The sequence below is a fragment of the Perna viridis genome, chromosome 5 (assembly GCF_037379345.1).
Source record: "Perna viridis isolate PV_CMFRI_1.1 ecotype Kerala chromosome 5, ASM3737934v1, whole genome shotgun sequence".
Lineage (NCBI taxonomy): Eukaryota > Metazoa > Mollusca > Bivalvia > Mytilida > Mytilidae > Perna > Perna viridis.
The window spans coordinates 7,875,280-7,897,607 of NC_142449.1; the positions used below are offsets into that span (position 1 = coordinate 7,875,280).

The window sequence follows — 22,328 nt, forward strand, 5'->3', positions numbered from 1 at the left end:
TGAAAATAGAAAAAAACCTATAAAATCAGATGCATGGTTGTCCAAATCTACAAATCAATATTGTTTGTTAAAGTATACTTGAATATTACGAAAAGAATTTTTCAAAGTTTGGATTGTGTGGACTGTGAAGCCAAATAAAAAATAATTTTAAACATTCTGATCTCAACCGTACTGATCTCAGGTTTGAAATTATTTTAAGGGTGCAGCATGATACTACTGAGAAGTCATACTCAGAACATATTTGGCAATAAAAGACACAACATTCTAACTTGATACAGCTATAAATTTGGATAATGATAAAGTGTTTAACATGTAAGTCTGAATAGAATGAAGGGGGCAAAGAAATGATATGACATAAGAAATAGTACAGTCTTATAATGATCCATACACTTTAAATCAAGTTATTGCTTAGAAATCAAGAAATCTTCATACATTTATACCCTACAATTCGATACTTAAGTTTTATAAAGTTATTCCTTCTTGCCCCCTTTTTAAGTCCATAAGTCCTTATAAAGTCATAACCCTAAAATCAATCATTCAATCCCAGCCTGACCTTTGGTGGTATAAAACCATGTGGTATGATATCACCGAATTCCAAACTTCTACTTAAAATTTCATAAAATTCTCTTCATGCAACTTTTGGCCCCTTATTCCTAAATGGTTGGGTAATCATTGCCAAATCCAACACCAACCTTCCCTTTTGTGCTATGTACCTTGTCAAATTCTATCAAGATCAAAATCTGACAAGGTCAAGATCCATCAATTAGTAATCAAGTCATGGCACAACAACCAAGTGTACAAACAAAAACCACATGGATGGTGACAGAACCTGTTACACAAGTGGATTAATTTTGCAGACATATAAAAATGTTCACTTTCTTACTTCTCACCGTTTTTGTCAATATATAACTTTATATTTTCCTTCTCATTGAATTACCTTGGTAAAATGATCTTTTTATCATCAGTCATTTCTCCATAGTCATTGAATGTCTTAAATGCTGTGTCTTTAGGAGCGTACTTGAATGGTTTGGCACCAAAGTTAAATTCACATTGTTGATAAGACATAAAACTGGCAGCAGCAAAAAACCCACCACTAAAAAAACAATTGGTTCTCGTTAACATCCATTTCTACATATTCGTGTCCCAAGGACATGTAACAACTGTAAAGACATCAATCCCCCTTAGGACCAACTCTAAACCAACTAGACAGTACTGATTAGCAGGGAAGTTCTTAAGATTTGGTATTTTTAGCAGTATAAGAGGACTTTTTACATACAGACATTTTTAACATCATTGATTCTATATATAAACTTGCTACAAACCCTTAACTAATAAATTCATATCATAAACAATTCAATTTTGACCAATACTATATATCTCTCTCTCTCTCTAAACTTTTCTTACTGAAAGAAAGAAAAGCAGTCAATAGTTGTGCTATCAGAGGGTTTTCTGTAGGCTAATAAAGGCATTATACTATCTTACAATAAAAAGTAACAAAGGAGGAGAGACAACTCAAAATGTCTAATTATTCATATTTTAGTAATTTTCAAAGCTATATGAGTTATTATGACTTCAATGAAATAAAAAAATTATATAAAGCAAATTTTGGCCATTCCCTCCACGGGACTTGAACTAGTACCGCTGTGACATCTATGGCAACACCATACATAAAACACAGATATAAATTTCTTCTATATTTGAAACCTTAATTAAACTAAGAAATCCATTTACAATAAATGTAATCTATCTATGGTCATAAAAGTACTTTTGATGGCTTTGAAGTTAATTTTACATGTTTTGGGTTTAAACATGAAGAACATGGTATATGGCTGTCAATAATTTTCTAACAAGTCCCAGTAGAAAAGTCACTTACCTAGAATACTGAAATAAATCATCATAGTTTGGTAAGGCCTCTCCATTCAATGAAAATGACAGATATCTCTCATCTATGTTTAACAGAAGTCCAAGTGTGTCACCTGAAAGAGTCAAAAGTAAATAAATTTGTGATAGGCCTCCAAGCCTAGTAACTAACTTTCAAAAGGGCAACCAAAAGCATAAGCCCAAAAAAGTTCAACTTAAACCTTAGACCCATCTACTACTTAAGACACTGATTACTAGTACACATTACTTTATAATAAGTACCAAAAAATCTGGACACTTGCTCGGGTTTGAACCACAGTGGTGTAGACATTTAAATGCTCTACCACATAGGTCTCACAGTCGATTGGGCATGCTTCAAGTGCCAACACACATTCAAGCTGGTCAATGAATTGTAAGTGCATTATCTGTGTGCAAGATGAAAATGAAGCTAAGAATGTGTACTTTATAACCATATTTGCAACTTGTCCACAGCTCTATCATTATATTTTTTTCTTCTTGCATTCACATATTTTTTCAACTGTTTTTAGTCTGTTGCTCTGCTGCTTTGTGTCCAAAATGGAATGAAGGGGGAATCAAGGGACCAATAAAAAAAAATAACATAATCCAAGGACAACGAACAGACAATGAAAAAAGACACACACAGTAAAGGACATGAACAGAAACATAGAAACAAAAGTAAATGAGCAACTCAAACCACTAAAAATAGAGCATTAATGGAACATTAATTGATGCCCTGCCAGATAATGATAAAAAAGGAGGATGGAAAAATGTTCCAAATGTTCTAACTTGAAAACAACATTTTGGATTTTGCTGAAAACTAAAATAAACCTGAATTTTATAATACTAATTTGCTGTGCAAAGTTTTAAAAAAAAATTCATTGATCCATTCTCGAGTAATCATCTGGAAACCTTAGGGGGAATGAACAAATAGACGAATAGACACACAACTTTTCACAAACTCACCACATCGTGTGGCAGGCTATAAAAACTAGGAGCATGGACAAGGTGCACTGGTAGGGTAAATGTCATCTTCTTATCTAGAAAAACCCATGGATTTGCTCATAAAATTTTACATCTGGGATAGATGACAGAGGAAAGGATAAACTGTTATTATAGCAACATGTCTGGCCTGTGGCACATGGATGCTGTTATTCAAAAGTTGATTGATGGTGACATTGTTAATTAATTATATCCAGACAACCATTTGACACCACCAAAGTGGACAGATTAACTCAGATATAGTTTATTGTTTGCATATAAGGAACAGTGACTAAGTGATGTTTCAGTAATGTAAATTTCCAAGTCAATAATCTGTGACTATGGAGGCATATGCCTGAAAGCGATATGGAACTATGAAGTAGTTGCTAATGCAACTACTTACCACATACAATTGACCCAGTACACTTGACCTTACAAGAAACAAATTCAATAGACTGTGACTGAAGGGGTATCTGCATGAAATGGATATAGAATTGTGATAAAGTGATGCTAATGATAAGTGGTTCATATCAAACTGACCAAATAAAAAAACTTACCAGTAACACGAAAATCTTAATGTGGATGCTAAAGTAATACCTCAATATTGCCTTCCCAACATTTGTCGCAGACAAAACTATGACATGATGAACAAATTGATTTTTGATGTTATCAATGAAGGAATTGAAAGCAAAGATAAATCACAGGATGTAAAGTTAAAAAATGCACTTTGGGAATGATTGGGATTTACTGAAAAATCTTAGCACTAACTGGAAGTAACTAGACCATCATCATTTGAATACTCATTATATATATAACACACTTGTCAACTAACCATTAGACGGTACATCAAGAAAAAATCTTAAAACAGAAATAATCAGATTTCAATCAGTCCAAGTGATTTTTATCACTTATTCAAATTTAAAGAGCCACCTTGAAGATTGACATTAAAGATTCAAGGAAAAGGTTTAAGATCTGACAATGTGTATTTTACAGTCCATATTGAAATTCAAATTTCTTTAATGGGTCTTTGACTATTAACTTTTAACAAATTAAGCAATTATATCAATATAAAAAGCAAAAAATAACCAAAGCAGGGGATATCTCAAGGTAACCAAAGCAGGGGATATCTCAAGGAAGAATCTTTTTAAAAGTGAGCTGCAAGCAAGATCTCTAACTAGAACCAGATTTATATTTTGTTTATGTACATGGACATTTCAAATAAGACTTCAAAAACAAGCCTGCAAAATGTATTATCATCTTAATGTAAAAAGGAAATGATCAATCCTAGTACAAAGTGCTGGAGCCTTAAAATCCATTATTTTTTACTGTCACACGAAACATTGTATGAAATTTTAATTCATAAATACAAGGAGACAATTTCATCAGAAAAGAAGCAATGCAGTAATTTCTGAACAGAGCACACCTATAAGTTTTATATCACACAATATAATGCCAGATGGTGGAATGACATGGGAACAGAAGAGTGGGGTACTCAACTGTCAGTTATTAGATCAATAGCCTGGAATGTTACCTCCAAAGTTACCTTGATCTCTTAAAGAGAACTTCAACAGATTATAGGGAAGACCTAATCATTACATACTATGTAAATAAACGGTTCATTTTAAACTCTTGAGATCACCCTTCTAAGTACTGCATTTCATAAATTTAAACTTCAAAATGAAATTAAATGAAACTAGCATTCTGTCAAAGATCAACAATTAAAAGTTTTGAAATCAGATCAAAATTTGCAAACATATAAAACACACAATGTATGCCTGAAAGCCCAATTAAAACTGACTAGCTTTTCAACTCTGGCTTTTCAGGCCATTTCAGTATATTTTTATACATGTCTTAACTGAAGAATTTCTTAAAGTTTTTTTTCAACTTTTTGTAGATTTTTAGGATACATTCAAAATGTTGGGATTTGGACAAAGCTCCACAATAAAGAAGTTTTACCAAGTTGGTAAGTAAACATATCAATATAAAAGAAACATTTTGACACAATAAAGGGTTCTTTGTTGTTCTCAGAGATTTCTTCAACAGACAGTCTTATACTTCATATAGTCCAGCTGATCAAAAGAGATGTTGCAGAACTGTATTTAAATCGAAACAGCAACAAATGTACAGATAAATTATAACATGAAATAAGCCTTTCATAATGTTATACTTGGACAGCTGCAAAAACGTTATGTCTGTCTGTCTGTCTGTCTGTCTGTCTGTCTGTCTGTCTGTTTCACTGCTGACAGCTATCATGAAGAGATGAATAAATAATGCCATTTTCAATTTGTAGGTAACAATAAGAAAAGTAAAAATTTCTCAATGTCATCAATCACTTATAATAAACAGACACTGTTAGACTTTCTTTGGGCAATGTCAATGTAATACTATCATAATAGTAAAAGTAAAATTGAATTTATATGGTGCATAAATATTGTTGTCAATATTCAGTGAACACATGAACAGTTATCATTTTTCCCTACATAATAAACTCTTGACAGTTTCTAAAACAAATTCGTTGTTATATTAAACTATAACATTGCAAATGAAAATATTTTCTATCAACTCAATTTTGGTCTTTCAAGAATTTTAAAGTATAATTTAATTTTGATAATCAAATTTAAATTTATTTTATTTCAATACAAGAACTAATACATGTATATGATAAGAGGAATTCACAACTCTAGAGCCATCTATGAAAAACAACAAATACATGTAAATACAGTATTAACTAGGAAGTGGTTTTGATAAAGAACTTCACAATTTTGGTTAAAATTTTTGAAGTTAAGAAATATTACCATAAATTATAATGTCCGCTTATTGTCTGTGGGGATTACTTGGAGATCAACTTTATCCCTTGACAAAGGAACCAATTAAAGAAATGGCAGGGAGATATTTAGTCTATTTAATGTTGCATAATTATATATAAGCTAATAAAAAAAGACCTGAGAATTTTTTAGTTAGTTTGGAAGATTACAAGATTTATTTGATGCCTTGGTTTTGTAACAGGACACATGATTTTTTTTCATACATATATAAAAGCATCATGTTTTTGGATATCAGTAGAAATTGATACAATTTGGCAAAATGTTTAAACCCCCTCAGGAAGATTTTGCTATCCAGCAGTCTGGTAAGTTTTAAATTTATGCATTTATTCACTTGGCATGATTGAGTGAATTATAAAAAGCTTTTTATCATCAAAATCTTCAATGTCAAATTTATAAAGGAGAAAATTGACTCAAATATTATACAACAGTTAACAAATGTATCATTTTACCATTTCATAAATTTAAATGGAAATCAAAAAGGTATATGCTGTAATTACTGGGACAAATGAAATATGAGGTTAAATTCTGTAATAGACTACATTAAGACTTAGAAATTATTGACTATAAATTATGATTGATTCTTTATAGTGCACCCATTAAGTCTATGGCCTCAATAATCAGGTTCTTTTTAACTTCTATCAGACATAACACATCCACTCAATGTATTACCTGAATGGTTACCATGCATTGGTTTCTTTTCACATATAATTACATGTAGTTATATACAAAGGTCACATAAAATTCATAATTGCTACAAGTAGCCAAATGTACCAAACCGGTGAGTCTTTTATTGCTACAAGTAGCCAAATGTCCCAAACCTATGAGTCTTTTGTATCATTTTGAAACTCATAAATTCTTTACTATTTATTAATTATAATAACAGTGAGACCTTATACAAAGTACAAGTTCCAAGTTGCTCATTTACTTTTGTTACCTTGTATGTTTTATTTTGGTTATTTATGTTCTTTGTTGTGTGTGTCTGCTTTCCTTGTCTGATCTTTGCCCCTGGATTACATCCTTTTGATTTCCATTAGAATCTTGGTTCCCTTTATAACTCTTTCTCATAATTCTACTAATGGTGGGTTCATAGTTGTGATGAAATTACGGGACATTTTCAGGATTCATGCAGCTCTTCAGATCAGTCTTGTAATGTTTTGATAACGCCCCCCCCCCCCCCCACCAAAAATAAAAAATAAAAAATAAAAAGTGTGACCTTCAGAACTATGTGTTAGCAGCTATAACTAATGCTTACCATTTCCTTACCAGTATAAATGGACATCTAGAGGACATCAATATTTTTTTTCTAGCTTTCTCATGAACTCATTGTCAATATCAACTTCTTGCTACTATTCACAAAGAACCCCTGAAGTCAAAATATTTGTCTTATAAGACTAAACATTAACTAATTTTTACCATTATCATTATTATCCTGGACCATGTTGTGAATTTAAATAATAACACCAGGGGCGTATACTTCAAATTTGTTTTCCCAATCAAATAAGACAACAGCGACAGTTTACAAATGGCTGTGTAAATAAAGGATCCTATAGTATGATAGACAGTATCAATTAGAAACATCAAATTCTTGTTTGATTTTGTCAATCTTTATAAAATATGAATTTGTTACTAGATATATCTTGTCACTTATAACTACCATAATATCAATTCACGCCTGTATTTAAAGATCTTCAACTCAGTATCTAAATATCAAAGTTAAAATGCTATGCAACATGTAACAATCTAAAAAGTGGCAATCTTTATCATCGATCATCATAACGATAACTGGACTTGTTAAATAAATCAACACAACAATTGAAATAATTTGCATATTAATATAATTAATAGTTCATATAATACAATACTAATTAGCACTATGACAATACAATTTGCTGTGTAACAGTTTAGGCTCTATAAAGCCAAAAGAAAAAAAAAAATCTGGCACTGGACTTAAAAGACTATGACACAGTGTGTATAGGAATAGTATTAGGTTTGACAAGGATATAAGGCTACTTTGTACTGAAGAGGAATTAACAATAATGTCTTTCTCAGAACTCATGCTCTCTGAGAGCTCTATAGTGTCACCTATAGAACAAGCAGGTAAGAAAACAATTATGAAAAAAGATACATTTATTAAAGAACTGCATTCATTTAGGATGTACCAAACTTTCATAGATTTCATGAATGTCATTTTACCATTTTGGCTGAGAAAAGAAAATTTGTTCCACCATTGGATTTAATGCGTAATTTGACCACAAATAGAAAAAAAAAACATAATTGAAAACTCTTTCACAAAAAAGATGCTCCTTTCACATACTGATATATTGTTAATTTTAGCAAATATGATTATGTGTACTTTCTGCTCATTTCTTTCTATTTGTGAAATAAGACAAAAAATTATAAAATATAATTTATGTATATAAAAGCTTTTTCATAAAGTGGTACACCAAATCAATTATCAGCCATCCACTGGGAAACAACCTTTTCATTACTGTACTTTTAACAGTCACTAATTGGTGAATTACTGTTACTAAAATCTTATTATTACTTTTTATGTAATATATCTGTCATCTATGTGTACCCCAGTACACCTAATTCAAAAGAGTTAGCATTTTGGGTGAAGATCTTTTGTCTATAAGTTCCATTAAACCAAGTAATTACTCAAAATTAAAATTGAAGTCTTAAGTTTAGTAAATGCATTCTCACCTACATAAATTACAAAGTAAAAATTTTACTTCTCTTTGTTGGAACATAAAAACAGTTGAAATTATTTTTGTAACCAATGTAATATGACGAACAAACCTTTAAAATGATTGTCATAACTCGGTACAAGGGAATTATCATACTTTTGTTCATAAGTTAAGTAAAGATTTTTCTTCAAAAGGTTGTCGGGGACAATCAATATTAAAGACAACCTTCTTATGTGGATGAAAAGTTTTATACTCTGGGATTATAAAGATACTTTTAAGTGAAATCAGAAAATGATTTGTGTATTTGTGAGATAATTGTTTTCTTTTAATTTTAATAACCAAAACTTATTGACAAAAGAGATTGAAGTTAATATCACACATGGACTATAACAGTGAAGTTTAGTTGGCAGATGGTGAATACCTTCTGTTTTGACTTGAAGAAAGGAATACGAAAAAACAAAACAAATTTTACCACTTAATTATAGTGAATATGAGTGTATCCAGTGGTCAGACTGAGAGTGGATTTTTTGGCAGTCTTAAAAGTAATAAGATCCTGGAATTACAGTATGATGGTTTGTATAATAAAAGAAACATTCTAAAACTTTTAAAAAATTGACAAACTTCATCATGAAACAGGAAGTACATGTATTCATAATCATTAATGATAATAAGTATGACTGGTTGACAAAAAGTTCTGCATGACTGTATAGGGTATTCCTTGCTTAATGTCCCTGAACACAAGGATTTATACACACATTTAACAGACAGCATTTTTTAATTTGAACAAAATGTTAAATCTTGTCTCTCCACATTAATATCTCATATCATTACTTTAAAACCATTACCATACTATTTCCCCTATTACTGATACTTAAAAGAATGGCTAAAAACCATCTGCGGAAGAATGCACTGATGATAATATGCTCAATTAATTCATGACAATTCAATGTTCCAATCTTACAAAAAAATTTGAAAGTGGAAAATTTTTAAGGACAACCTCAAAAGTACAACAATTCTAGTTTTCATAAGGTCCACGTAAATTATGTATCAAGTGTGGCATATTGATACTAAGAGTACAGTGTCATTGCTTTCATACCATTTCGGAACTTATTTTAAAATACTGGATAATAATATAAAGATGGAAATTTGTAGGATGTTGTATTAGAATAACACATATGATATCACACTGATGCCAATCCTGACAAATACCTTAAACAGAACAATATACAAGTGGAGGATTTAATTGCCTATAAATCTCATGCTTACTTGGTCAGACAGATATAAATGCTTCTTTTCTTGACCATTTTAACAAATCTATTTAACAAACTGTATCAACTGTAAATATCTGACAAAACTGATTAACAAATCACATTGTTTTACAACCAAAAATATTTAAAAAGATAATTATCAATGAATTCCATAACTTGTTCAGTCTATGTCAAATAAAATAAAGAGCAGTACACTAAAAATGGCTGATTTCTTGACCTATTTACCAAAAATCATAAATACCATATTACTGAAGTGAACGATGTGATTTTTTTTTTAATTTACACTGTTTAAAGGTAGGGTTATGCAACGCCCATACAGCAAACTTTAAAAATACAATATCATCCCCATATATACTGCATATATATACTCTTAACAGAGTGACACCCAATACATAACCTGTGCAGAACCATGCAGTGAACTATTCTCCAGAAACATGAAACCCTAAATCCCCTCCAAAGGAACCTTTAAGTGATCAAACAGGCCTGATAAGTAGATTAGGTTTCTTTCTTTCTGCTCCCGTCTGACCTTATCGACTAAGCACCTGTGGTCCAACTGATTTTCAGATTTGATCAGTATAATGATATATAAAATATATTGAAACTTGAGTCCAAAATTTCCTCAGTTACTTAAAAACATAATAAACCTAACACAGTTTATATAGGAGAATTCCTTACCTACTAAGATATTGTAATACATGTAGTGAAATTAAAAAATCATCAAGAAAAAAAAAATGGTTGGAAGTAAAGGAATAAAACAAATGGGTAAGTTTGTATATCTTATAGTTAGTATGTGGTAATACTTAGGGTGGGAATGAAAATTCATTTCAAACTTACTGCAGGAAAAATTAATTTTTGAAGTTGACACAATTTTGTCTTTTACATGTTTTGAATTGATGGAAATATTATGGCATTCTATACTTTCAACTGGGAAATTATGAATCATTGTGATTTTTAGTAGAGGTTGACTGACCCATTAAAATCATGAAAAGTTGATGGGTCTGTCCGATTTTCTGGATGTATACTAAGTAGAAATGATTGAACCAATTCAATCAAAATAAAAGGAAATGGATTATTTCAAAGTAATTTATCAATTTTGTTACAATTATTGCCGAAGTATTTTTTAGTTGTATAAATTCTCCTGAAATGCAGAATTAAAACCAATTTGAAGGAAAGCCTTGTATTCAAAAAACAATAAATGAAATAATTTTGATGAAATACAATAACACGTTCCACAAAAATGAAAACATCTTAAAATTACATCTCAGCTAACTTTGAACAAAAATGCATCAAGCTAATACTAGAACATTGATTGTTAAAAATAACCATAAACATTTGAATTAATGAGATGTAAAAATAAAATTACATAATTGTATTTAAAAAGATAAAATTAGAGAACAAAACCAAAGTGTTTCAAACCAATCACATTTAAATATACTAACAATAGTATCTCATTTCAATGCTTCATAAAAACAATGGCCATTTGAAGTCTTAATGGGAAGCTGATTTCTAAATAAATGAATTGCACTTTTCTTTTTCAATTGAATTATTAAAAAAAACTATTTTTCTCTATCTTAAAAAAAGTTATTTGGTTCTAACAGCCACCATAAAAATGGGCTTAATGTGTTTTTAATGTAAATTATGAAAAAAAGTTCATTGCAGTGCTTTATTACAACTAAAACTAATACAATGTTCTGTCAATAATTGGGTATTTCTGAGGAAAAAAAATCAACATGGCAAGAAAAGGTAAATTAAAATGAATTTATTGCAAGTTGAGAAAAAGGCTCCATGAAATAATCAGAAAATGACTGGTTCAACAAAGGACACTTTCTAAAGCTTAAAAACCAACACATACTGAAACTGGTAAAACTGACCAATCTCCTATATATTCTTACTCAATTGACTATGTGACCCTTGACATAAAATATTTTGGACCACTGCCGTACTATAGGAACTAAAGTGCTTTTCTCACATTAGCACATACATTTAATAATATAATCTCATTGGTTTCCTTTTGTTTCACCCTCAAACAAAACCTTAGACTAAACATTTAGGCATTAATTTCTATAAGCAGATTAGGGCATTTTAAAGGGAGAACCTTTTGTTGTAACAACTGCACACAATGTCTGTTTCAATCAGATTTTGTAAATCTGCTCTCCGAGTGCTATCAACAAGTATGGCTATGCTTTTGGGAATATACCTCATATGTAAACATCTCTTGCCATGTTGACATAATTCAATGGAGATAGACAAATAACTATTGGACAGTGCATTGCTAAGAATGAGAAAGAAATACTTGTGACTTCACATTATACTAAAACTGATGGTTAAGTTTAAGGAGTAAAACTTTCTGTATTTTTAATAATGAGTCAGACAAATAGAGCTGTAAGAATGGAGACATTAGAAATTGAAGAGGAAGATAAAAAAAGAATTGCTGATGCAAAGAAAGAGGAAAGTATGTACTCTAAATAATAAATCAGCACTAAACATTTAAATTATGATAACAGTTTCTGAAGATGAAACAATATCAGTTTAATTAGTAACAAAGGATGGGAAACTTATACATGATCCTTACCACTATTGACTTGTTCAGTTTAATTAGTGACAAAGGATGGGGTACTAACACATGATCCTTACCACTATTGACTTGTTCAGTTTAATTAGTGAAAAAGGATGGGGTACTAACACATGATCCTTACCACTATTGACTTGTTCAGTTTAATTAGTGACAAAAGATGGGAAACTTACACATGATCCTTACCACTATTGACTATTTCAGTTAAATTAGTGACAAAAGATGGGAAACTTATACATGCTCCTTACCACTATTGACTTGTTCAGTTTAATTAGTGACAAAAGATGAGAAATTTACACATGATCCTTACCACTACTGACTAGTTCAGTTAAATTAGTGACAAAGGATGGGGAACTTAAAACATGTTCCTTACCACTATTGACTAGTTCTGTTTCAACATTTTATTGTTAAAACAACAATGACAATAGGGTCAGCTAAAAGTTCTACAACTTATAAGATCTTTCCCCTTAACAATTATTAAAGGGAAGATTGCAACAAATAACCTAGACAACTAAGTCAAAACTTATCCTGTATAATAGATTATATAGCATGGTAAACAGTTTATGAAATCAGGGTTTTTATTTTGTGTACATTAATTTCTGTTAAGGGGAAGTTAAAATTAAATTTCACGTCTAGCCTCTTCATAAAAGCCAGAAAATCTTTTAAAATCAAGAACTTATTAGCATTTCTTTTTCTGTTTCAACAAGCCCTATTTGTAGGCAACCCATTTCTTTTTTTTTCTTCAACACCTTAAGATTTACATTAGGTAAGCAAATTGCTGATTAAAACACATTTTAACTCAGATTTTCTGTACGATCAAAGAAGTGAATTCCTATGGAATGCTCTAGATAACAAAGCATGTAAACAAAAAGATTATTACTGAAACGAAATATAAATGACAGTTGAATAGTTCATAAAATTTTCATAAAAGAATAGAAATTAATTGACATTGTGGGATGTAAAACTAACATTTACTTACAGCATAAATGAGACTGATAATGACAAATAATTACATAATACAACACAATTTCCTTTTCTACTATCCAATCAATTCAGGTTTAATCAATTTCACTTAATAAGTTTCATTTTGTTGATGAATTTTAAAAGGACTGTTTAATTTACAAATTTTACCCATTTCTAGAACAAATGACTTCAAATACAATTTCCCAAACAAGATTAAACAGGAAATAAAGTGGTAGCATCTAAACACTGAACTATCAAACTACTATAGTATAATGTATGTTAAGTTAAAACTGTATCAAGTGACCATCAATAAATGAGGAATACGACTCGGTAACATGCAAAACATCTGAAATAATTACCATATAATTAACAACTCAACAATAGAAATGAAATAGTAAACGGTTGTGACATTATTTGAAACATGACCAAACGTTTTAAACATCTACACCAGTTTACCACTTTGAAGTAAACAATCTTTAGGCAAGGGGGCAATTAAAAATTCAACTAATAATCCCAATTATGGAGATAATACAATAATAACTACTGAAAAGTTACAGTCCTAGTAATTGATTCTGTTTCAGATTTTTCCATCAATTAAGTTGTCGGAAGTGGCTACACAATAGTATAGCTACCACTAAATAGACTCCCCTAATGGAACAGAGTAAGATTACATGTAATATGACTTCTCTTTGTAGGTAATTTCTTCATTATGGACTCAGAACAGTTAGTGTCTAATCCATTCCAAGATATGAAGGACGAAGTCGTGGATAATGCTAAAAAAGTATCACTGACAGAAAAACTAACAAGTGTCAAAAATAACGTGTGTGAAAATCATCTTCTTCTTAAAAGTAGTAAACTTCAGAAGGATATTTCTCATAGACTAAAACAGATTCATGACACTGCAAGTCAACTCAGGTATGAGGCAAAAGTGTTCGACATAAATAGACGCAAAACAGAACTTGAAAATCGAAAACGTTTTGACCCTCTCAAAGATTACACTTATGATGAAATGCAATTAAAGAATAACACTAAGAGATTGGGAGTAGTTGTTAACTGTCATTATCTCGACAAGAAACAACAATATCCACTGAGAGGTAGAACTGTGAATGACCTTAATCCAAATTCTACAGTACGACAAGCTCGACAAATTTTCCACAGACGAGAGCAACAAAGTCGGCAACTGGAATCCAGAGGAGACATGTTATCAACACCACGCACCATTGGATCAGGTGTGAGCAAGTCTAGATTACTATACAGGAGAAATTCTAAATCAGCACCCCCAATATCTAAGTCCTCAAATTTGGATGAAAGAACGACAAAACTGCCATCCCTCAGTGGCAAATCAGCTGGCAGAGTAAAATTTGCCCCTGACAATCCAATCCTTAGCTTTACGCCTGAGAAACTGGAACGTGCTAAAACATTTCATCCTGGAATGAACAGGAGAGCTTCACAGGCTTGGCAAAAAGCTAGCAAAGAAGAAGAGGATCTAGATGATGATGATATTGATATAGAGAAGCTTAGATCAGTTATATTTGGTCATAAGTACACAAATTCCATCAAAAGTGGTTATGACACTCCTAGAACAATGACAAGTTTCCAATCATCAACAGCTACTTCTAGAAGACCAACAGAGGAGGAATTGAAAAAGGAGCAGCAACAACTAAAAAGGAAAATTGATGATTTCTTTGGCAATCTAAATTCTGATGATTATGACCTTGATGAGTCAGTGGAGGAAGTAGAAGAACCCCCAGCACTGCCTCAACCTCCTCAAAACAAAGCAAACCTCATGTTAAATATTTTTGCTAAGTCAGTGTCAAGCAAGAAAAAAAGTACTGAAAAGGAGAATAAAAGCAATGGAGATATTCAAAAGAATGAGGAAGCAGAACGATCAAAATCTGTTTGTTCACAGAGGAGTAAATCACCATATACAATGACTGTGAAATCAGAACCTAAAAAACGGGATTTGTGGAAATACATCAAGACATCAGTGCAAAGAGGTGAAATCCAACGATGTCAAACACCCAGTAAACTCATTATTGAGCAAATGACTCATCTAGACCTAAAAAATTCTGATCAGAAACACATTCCTCTTAAATCAGCTAACAGGGCACTGAGACATACTCCTACATTTAAAATGAGACAATTAGTGGAAAGGATGCAGAGAGAAAGAACCAAATATGAACAGTTTGAAATAGACCAAATGAAAAATCAACTACAAGAAGGACAAAAGGATGAAGTAACTGTATAGTGATGTTTCAGGGGAATAGTGCTATTTAGATCTTTTATCTTCGTGCTAAAGACACCTTCATTATTGTGTTTATATATGGTAGGTATCTGATCTTCATTAGTAGTTTCATGTTTTGCTTTTGTGTACTTCAACAAGAGACAAATTGTGTTTGTCAAGGAATTTATCATTGAAAAAACATTTATACAGCCCCTTCAGTGTGAAAACAAAATCTATAGGGAATGAAGATGCAAACAGTTTACAGCAGATATAAAACTATTCAAAGGTTTTTAATTATTTCTAGTTCTCAATATATTGTAATTACAGAAACAATTAATTCAGTATATGTATTAATTTTATTTTTTCCTCTGTTTTTTTATCTGTTTTTACTAAAGGAAAGAGAGCATGTCATTGTTATCTTTTTTTTTTCTCAAGAAAAGTTCAAATAGATTTTTTGTATATTTTTTTAGAAATCATGTATTCATGTGAGCTAAATAGTTGCAAAAATGTAGACGTGGAAAACACATGACACCATAAACATGATGAAAATATGATCCATCTTTCCAGAACTTCATTTTTTTTATACCAGTCTGACAGTTAAATCTAATACAGATTTTTTCTACTATTCAAGTGAACAGCATATTACACAAAAAGGGGGCTCTAACTGGGCATAAAATGATACCCTGCGACATTATAAGACAAAAAAGTATGCACATGAAAACAACAAAAAGGGGGGTAGGTTCAAACTAGCACAATTCAAAAATTACTGATGGAATTATCTGAAAATTGAAATTCACCTGTGTTTAATAGTACTTAACAAATGATTAAAGAAATCCTCTGACTGGTTCTCAAGTGCAAAATGGGTATTGCAGGGTTACAAAAAAAATATAATATTCTAATAAAAAAAAATAAAAACTTTTTTTTTCATTTTCATGGAATATTTGAATCAAATCAGTTTCTAAACTGTTGAATACAACACCAGGAAAAAGGTTTATTGTACTTATTGAGGACAACCAACTCAGTCATGTTGCAATTACACACAACATGGTTCCATAGATAAAACAATCCAAATCATTCCTGTAGATTGGTGAGTAGAACAAAGAATAACAAATGTATTACAAAAAGATTCCTTATATTGTTATGGTACCAACAGATCACTAGAGATATTGAACACTTTAAACCACAAAGATTGACCGATAGTTATACATGTATTATTATAGTTGGTCATCTGGTATGACAAATCATTTTATGTGGTATAGTGTAGGTTAAAGTTACCCACTATTGTAACTTGATGATGTTACATATATAACTAGGGCAATTCACATTCTCTTTATTGAAGATTTGGCAAACACAATTCATTTTCTATTTTGATAGTCTTCTAATGTGATTTCAATTTGTTTTGTTTATTTAACTCTGTAATTCAATCTTTACAAAAAAGAATACTTTCATCCATTGTCAAACAAATATAGTATAATTGACTTCTAATGAACATCTCACTTATAGCCATGTTAGAGTAGGAATCCCCAATGACATCTTAACCTTAACAGCCATAAGGAAAGTCAAACATTATTGGATGATGCTCAATAAGCTTGAAATCAAATCTTTGATATGGCAGACCTATATCAAGTGGCTGTAATTAATATAAAATAGCTGAAAGAAAAAGGAAAGAAGTGGCAAAAGCACTATATATCTTCCACTATCAAAGTGGGCTATTTTTGATAATAGTAAAGGTAATTCTCATTCAAAAAATCATTAACTCCTTTTATAAATGTATCTTTTAAAAAATAATTCTACAAAGAAATCCATATTAAGCATTCATACATATAGTAATCCTGCATTGCTATGTATATGGAAATATTTTTTGATTTAATCAATCTTCTTTTTATATGTCCTTTTTCAGCTTATAAGTCAAGGACATGTGCAGTGCAAACATATTTATGCTCTAACAGATATAGAGTCACATGTGTTTGGCTACAGTGATTAAGGGATAATCCATATAATTAGCCAACAAATTGAACTAGAAGGCCCCAAGATACACTCACATGTTAATCTTATTACGGCTCTTTAACAGGTATTATTCATATTCAATAAGTACTGTTTGTAAGCTGAATATTTCATGGTTCAACAGATCCAAACTTTAGATCATTAGAATGCTTGGAAGGTAATTACAATTAACTGTGGTAATACTCTGGTGGCTACAATTATGATTTAAAAAATCTCACAAGTTCCAGGTCTACATAGCTATTAAACCAGGCTAATTCCTTCCATGGGTTTTTACAGATTTTTACTGTGGGAAGTTTTATTGATTATTTCAGTTTAATCTTGCCTTCACCTGCAATCTACAAGGGTCATATTATGACTAAATATGAATATACAACTAAGATATGAAGTATATAAATATCTGAATTACAAATAATTTTAGTTCACTTGTTCAAATAGGCTAAGAGTACAATATATAGCCCTTATACCGAAGAACACAGAAAAACCGTTGACTGCTTGGTTAAAAAAAATAAGAAAGATAAGAAACAGCTGTACTAAAGCACAAAATATGTCTTTTACACTTTTTTCAGTTTTCTGCAATGAAAGGAAAACTAAAGGGAACTTCTCATAAAAACATGAAGTTGAACATGTTAGTGGCTACATCCACTCATACCAGTCCCATGTAACAGGAAGTTGAAATTGGATAGCAACAAAAATTACCTGCAACTTATGCCCCATCAATATAAACCCCTATATCATATTTGTGATAAATCCACCCAATGACAGCTGATATTTTTTAAAGAAAATTTTCTTTATGAATCTATACACAGGCAAAATTATTTCACATGATTTTCACCTGAATTGAGCAAATAACCTAAGTGACAGAGTTCACATGAAATTCAGGTGAATGGAGCCTTCATGTGAAATTCACACAATATGTTCACATGAATTTCATGTGAAGCTCAATTAACATGAATTTCACCTCAAAAATATTTGCCTATGTATAGTGAGAAATTAGAAAAAAAACCTGTAAATCATCCATAACCTTTAGGTTTCATAGAAAAAACTCAAATAGAGATTATTCAAAGAGTAACAAAAAAAATAAAACTTTTTTATTTTTGGTCTGATTCTAAAAATTTTTAATTGTTGATTTTTTTGGGCATGGCCCAATTTTGTACCCCTTTAACTCAAAAAAAGTTAAAGATAAGCCTAACCTATAAACAATTTTGAAAACAGTTTCAAAAGGAACAGATTGACATTTGTATCATAAAATTTCTGATCAACAATAAGCCTTTTGTATCATTTCTAATGATAACGTTTTCCCTTTTAGTCCTTTATTTCCAAAAGGGGTAATAAAAAAACCTCCAATATTTATAGGGCCATCTGCTATGTTCTTAGGAACAATGTGATAAAATTTCAGAAAGATTGGGCAAGTTTTACCCAAGTACTAAAGTTAAATGATACCAACGACGATGGAGGATGCCAACAGGGTCATACCATTATATGACTGAAAAATTTGTTGCTGTCATGTAAAAACTATTGAAATCTCTCTAATCATATTTGATGTATTATAAAACTTGTAAATGGACAGACAGCAGTATACAATAATACCTGAGGCAAAAGACAGTAGGAAAAAAATCTTGGTATACTTATAGGGTAGTGTATATACTAACTCGGTATACTTATAGGGTAGTTCATGGTATTCAATCCACATACTCTTGCAAAAACTATAAAAAAAACTGTGTTTCACACAAGATTTTCTACATTCAAAAGGTAATACTCTTACTATAAAAACCTTCACCCAGAGCATCATGATAGGACTGCATCCAGTTGAACTCTGTTCACTTGGGGCAAGTGTGGACACAATATTAGTTTTTGACACACTAAAACATAGACTTACAGTTCAGTATGGACACAACAACTAGTTTGGATGCAATATTGCACAATATTTTGAAATTTAATTAAGTAAAAAGTTCAGCTTTCAGTGTGCTTCCATGATGACTTCGTACCTCATTATCTCAAAAAGGATTAATGAAGGAGCAAATTTGCTAGCAACCCCTTGAAAGATGAGTAATTTAGGAAAAACTCAGATGTACAATTTAAAAAATGCAGTCTTCCCGAAATTGACATTTATGGCCCCTTTGATCCTGTGCAACTTAAAAACAGTGATATAATTCATACTGATTGAAAAATGCAAGTATAGATTTCCATGAGGAAAAACAATGAAAAATTATTTTCAAAATCAGACCAGAAATAAACAAGAGCAGTGCTCCAGGTCCCCCGCCTCGCAACAAAAACAAAATTTCATGGAATATTTTTTCCTTACCCCAAAAGCTTTCAATTGTTAAAGTTCGTTGAAATTCTATGAAGGCATTCAAATGTAACAAAGCAAATTTTTGCCCCCAAAATTATATTTTGTTAAGTCTGTGTGACCATTACCTTTAACCTACTAACCTCAAATTCAATAGGTGTCCTACTTACCCCATATGCCTTCAACTATCCATGTCTGGTGACATTTTATGAAGGCGTTCAAATGTTACATTGAAGAAACCAATCCCAAAATTATATTTTATTAAGTCCATGTGACCTTCAACCTACTGACCTCAAAATTGATGGTGTCTTTCTTACCCCATAAGCTGTCCAAGTTTGGTGAAATTATATGAAGGCATTCAAAAATTTGCTCCAGAAACCAAGTTTCATCTAAAAATTCTATTCAATGAAGTCCAGGTGACCTTGACTTTTAGCCTACTGACCTCAAATCCAATAGGTGTCTTCTTTACCCGATGAGCCTTCAACTACCCAAGTTTGTTGAAATTTCAGGCGTTCAAAAGTTACATTCCGAAATCAATTTCAGACAGACAGACAGAAAACTGAATTCTATACTCTCCTGCTTTCTTGAAAGGCAGGGGACAAAAAGTTGATTTTCAGGTTGTGGCCCACTTTTGCCTCGTATAGACTGAAAATGCTAAACGCCATTTTAAATCTGTAAAATATTTTCACATAGAATTCACAAGTAACAAATAAATAAAAGAAACTGTCAAAATTGGATGAGAAATAAACCATCTACATCATTTTTAAACAAACACCCATTTTACCCCTTCTTGGCATTTCGCCCCTTCTTTGCAGAATGAGAGGGGTCAGTGATCCCATTTTGAATAGCAAGCTTCCTCTAGCAGCAAGTAACAATATATCAAAATTTCATGACATTTGGTCACTGCAACTAAAGTCATTGCACATAAACGAAAATATTACTGTAACAACATCAATGTCAGCATCATAAAATTATAAGACCGCACTTTTTAGGTTGTATAAATCTTGATTGGAACTTGTCTCGGCTTCTTTAGTTCAAATCTAATGAAAGTTTGTAAAGAAATCAGAGTTTGAGATTACATACAATTTTTTTTTGGGATAAAAATTATGGAGTTTTTCAAACTTCAAATAAAATAAAACTTACAAAATTAATTTGTCAGCACCTTGTTCAATGGGACACATGAACATCTGGCATTTGTATGCTTCCACTTTGCATTGTGTTTTTAAGTATTTTAAGTTCAGAACTGTATATAACGAAAACAGAAGATGTGAAAGAAGCAGCATAGTGATGTAGGAAAATTTCATCTTAATTTTTATTAAAAATTGAAAACTGAAAATGACAAGTTATAGAGGAATATATCTTTATGAAGCCAGACTCTCAGTCGCATTCAGTTTATTTTGCTAACGTAAAGTATAATTTTTCATGGTTTTTCTTTTCTTACTATTTTTTCCTATCAATAGTATCCAGGAAGATCATTTCTCATTTTATTTAACATATCATCTTCTTTGAAATCATGACAAAGGATACCTGGCTGTAATAAATTTACAGAATCTCATAGGGGTTATATGTTCTTAAGATAAAATCCTTGATAATTTTTGCAGTATGTCACAGGTTTTATATAGCTCATTTACATTTTCAGGTAGCAGATATTAAGCAACAATATGGATGCATTGCTAGGTACAGCACTGCTACTGAACATGTTAACATAACATCGCAAGATATTGACTGTCTAAGAAAGACTTTTTATAATTGGAAGAAAGAGATTAATGAACTTTAACAGTATATACATCTATACAGTTAGGGATGTTAATCTAGAGTATTCATCAAATCTGATTCTTAAATAGTGCAACTTATTTATGATGCTATATGACAGAAGAAAAACAAACATTTTGACAGTATAACAAAACAATACAAAGTCCCATACCAACTGTTTATATCAATGACCCAAATACTACCTTGGATCATCAAGTATATATGACAAACTGACAACATGACTTTGATTTTGAACACAAGAAGGGATATGGACAAAGACAAGAAAGATGGTCAAATCCATTTAAAAGATGCAGAATTGCAAAGTTTTATGCACGGAAAATTGAGATTAGGATTCAAATAACAGTAGACTGATTTGTTAAAAAAAAAAAAAAAACTCAATATCTTAAGTCTTAAGACTTGTATAACTGAAAGTTAGTAACTGGAAAAAATCAGTTAAGCCAAACGAAATGTAACCTTGATCTGTAACTCATCTAGGTTGACTCACATACTAAAAATCAATTCAATATCTGCAAGTGTTTAGAAAAATGTGTGGAAGACTTCCATTTTTTTCCGGACTGACATACAGACAGATACTCATACCTAATGAAAAATCATATCAATTTTCATTAAATTCTGTCCAGAGGAGAAAATTTTTAAAAAGTAATAACATAATGAATAGCAAAAAGATGTCAAAGAAGGGAAATAACCTCCAAATTCGTAGATGGATTTACATGAAAATATGACCACAGATAAATCTTTATCTGAACAATTTACCCTATTTTAGAATTTGGCTAAACCTAACAAATTTGGAGATGTATGCAAAAAACCTTGTCTGACCCCTAGGTTCTATTTTTAGTAACAAAAGCCATGTTTTTCAACATATCACA

At 31.1% G+C, this 22,328-nt stretch overlaps 2 protein-coding genes across 8 annotated transcripts in view; one reads left to right on the forward strand and one right to left on the reverse strand.

Annotated features, from left to right (window-relative positions):
• The window catches only part of LOC148615815 (RING finger and SPRY domain-containing protein 1-like), a 47,942-nt gene that overhangs the window by 10,858 nt on the left and 14,756 nt on the right, over positions 1 to 22,328 (reverse strand). The window contains exons 12-13 of the mRNA XM_088581702.1: positions 1,874 to 1,976; positions 938 to 1,093 (exon numbers count right to left, since the gene is read on the reverse strand). Of these exons, the coding sequence (XP_088437828.1) occupies positions 938 to 1,093; positions 1,874 to 1,976 (259 nt within the window). The remainder of the gene's footprint in view (positions 1 to 937; positions 1,094 to 1,873; positions 1,977 to 22,328) is intronic.
• On the forward strand, positions 4,696 to 21,988 carry LOC148615816 (uncharacterized). Of its 7 annotated transcripts, XR_015922065.1 has the most exons (5): positions 8,523 to 8,943; positions 13,870 to 15,500; positions 16,354 to 16,485; positions 17,299 to 17,469; positions 21,329 to 21,988. XR_015922065.1 is itself a non-coding variant. In XM_088582436.1 (2 exons), exons 1-2 carry the CDS (start codon positions 4,774 to 4,776, stop codon positions 15,420 to 15,422), a joined length of 1,602 nt encoding a protein of 533 aa, XP_088438562.1. In that variant the 5' UTR covers positions 4,696 to 4,773; the 3' UTR covers positions 15,423 to 15,848. The 7 variants fall into 7 exon arrangements, 4 of the variants coding, with proteins under 4 accessions (XP_088438562.1, XP_088438561.1, XP_088438560.1 ...); XR_015922066.1 differs by lacking the exon at positions 17,299 to 17,469 and having other exon boundaries at positions 21,329 to 21,986; XR_015922067.1 differs by lacking the exons at positions 16,354 to 16,485; positions 17,299 to 17,469 and having other exon boundaries at positions 21,329 to 21,984.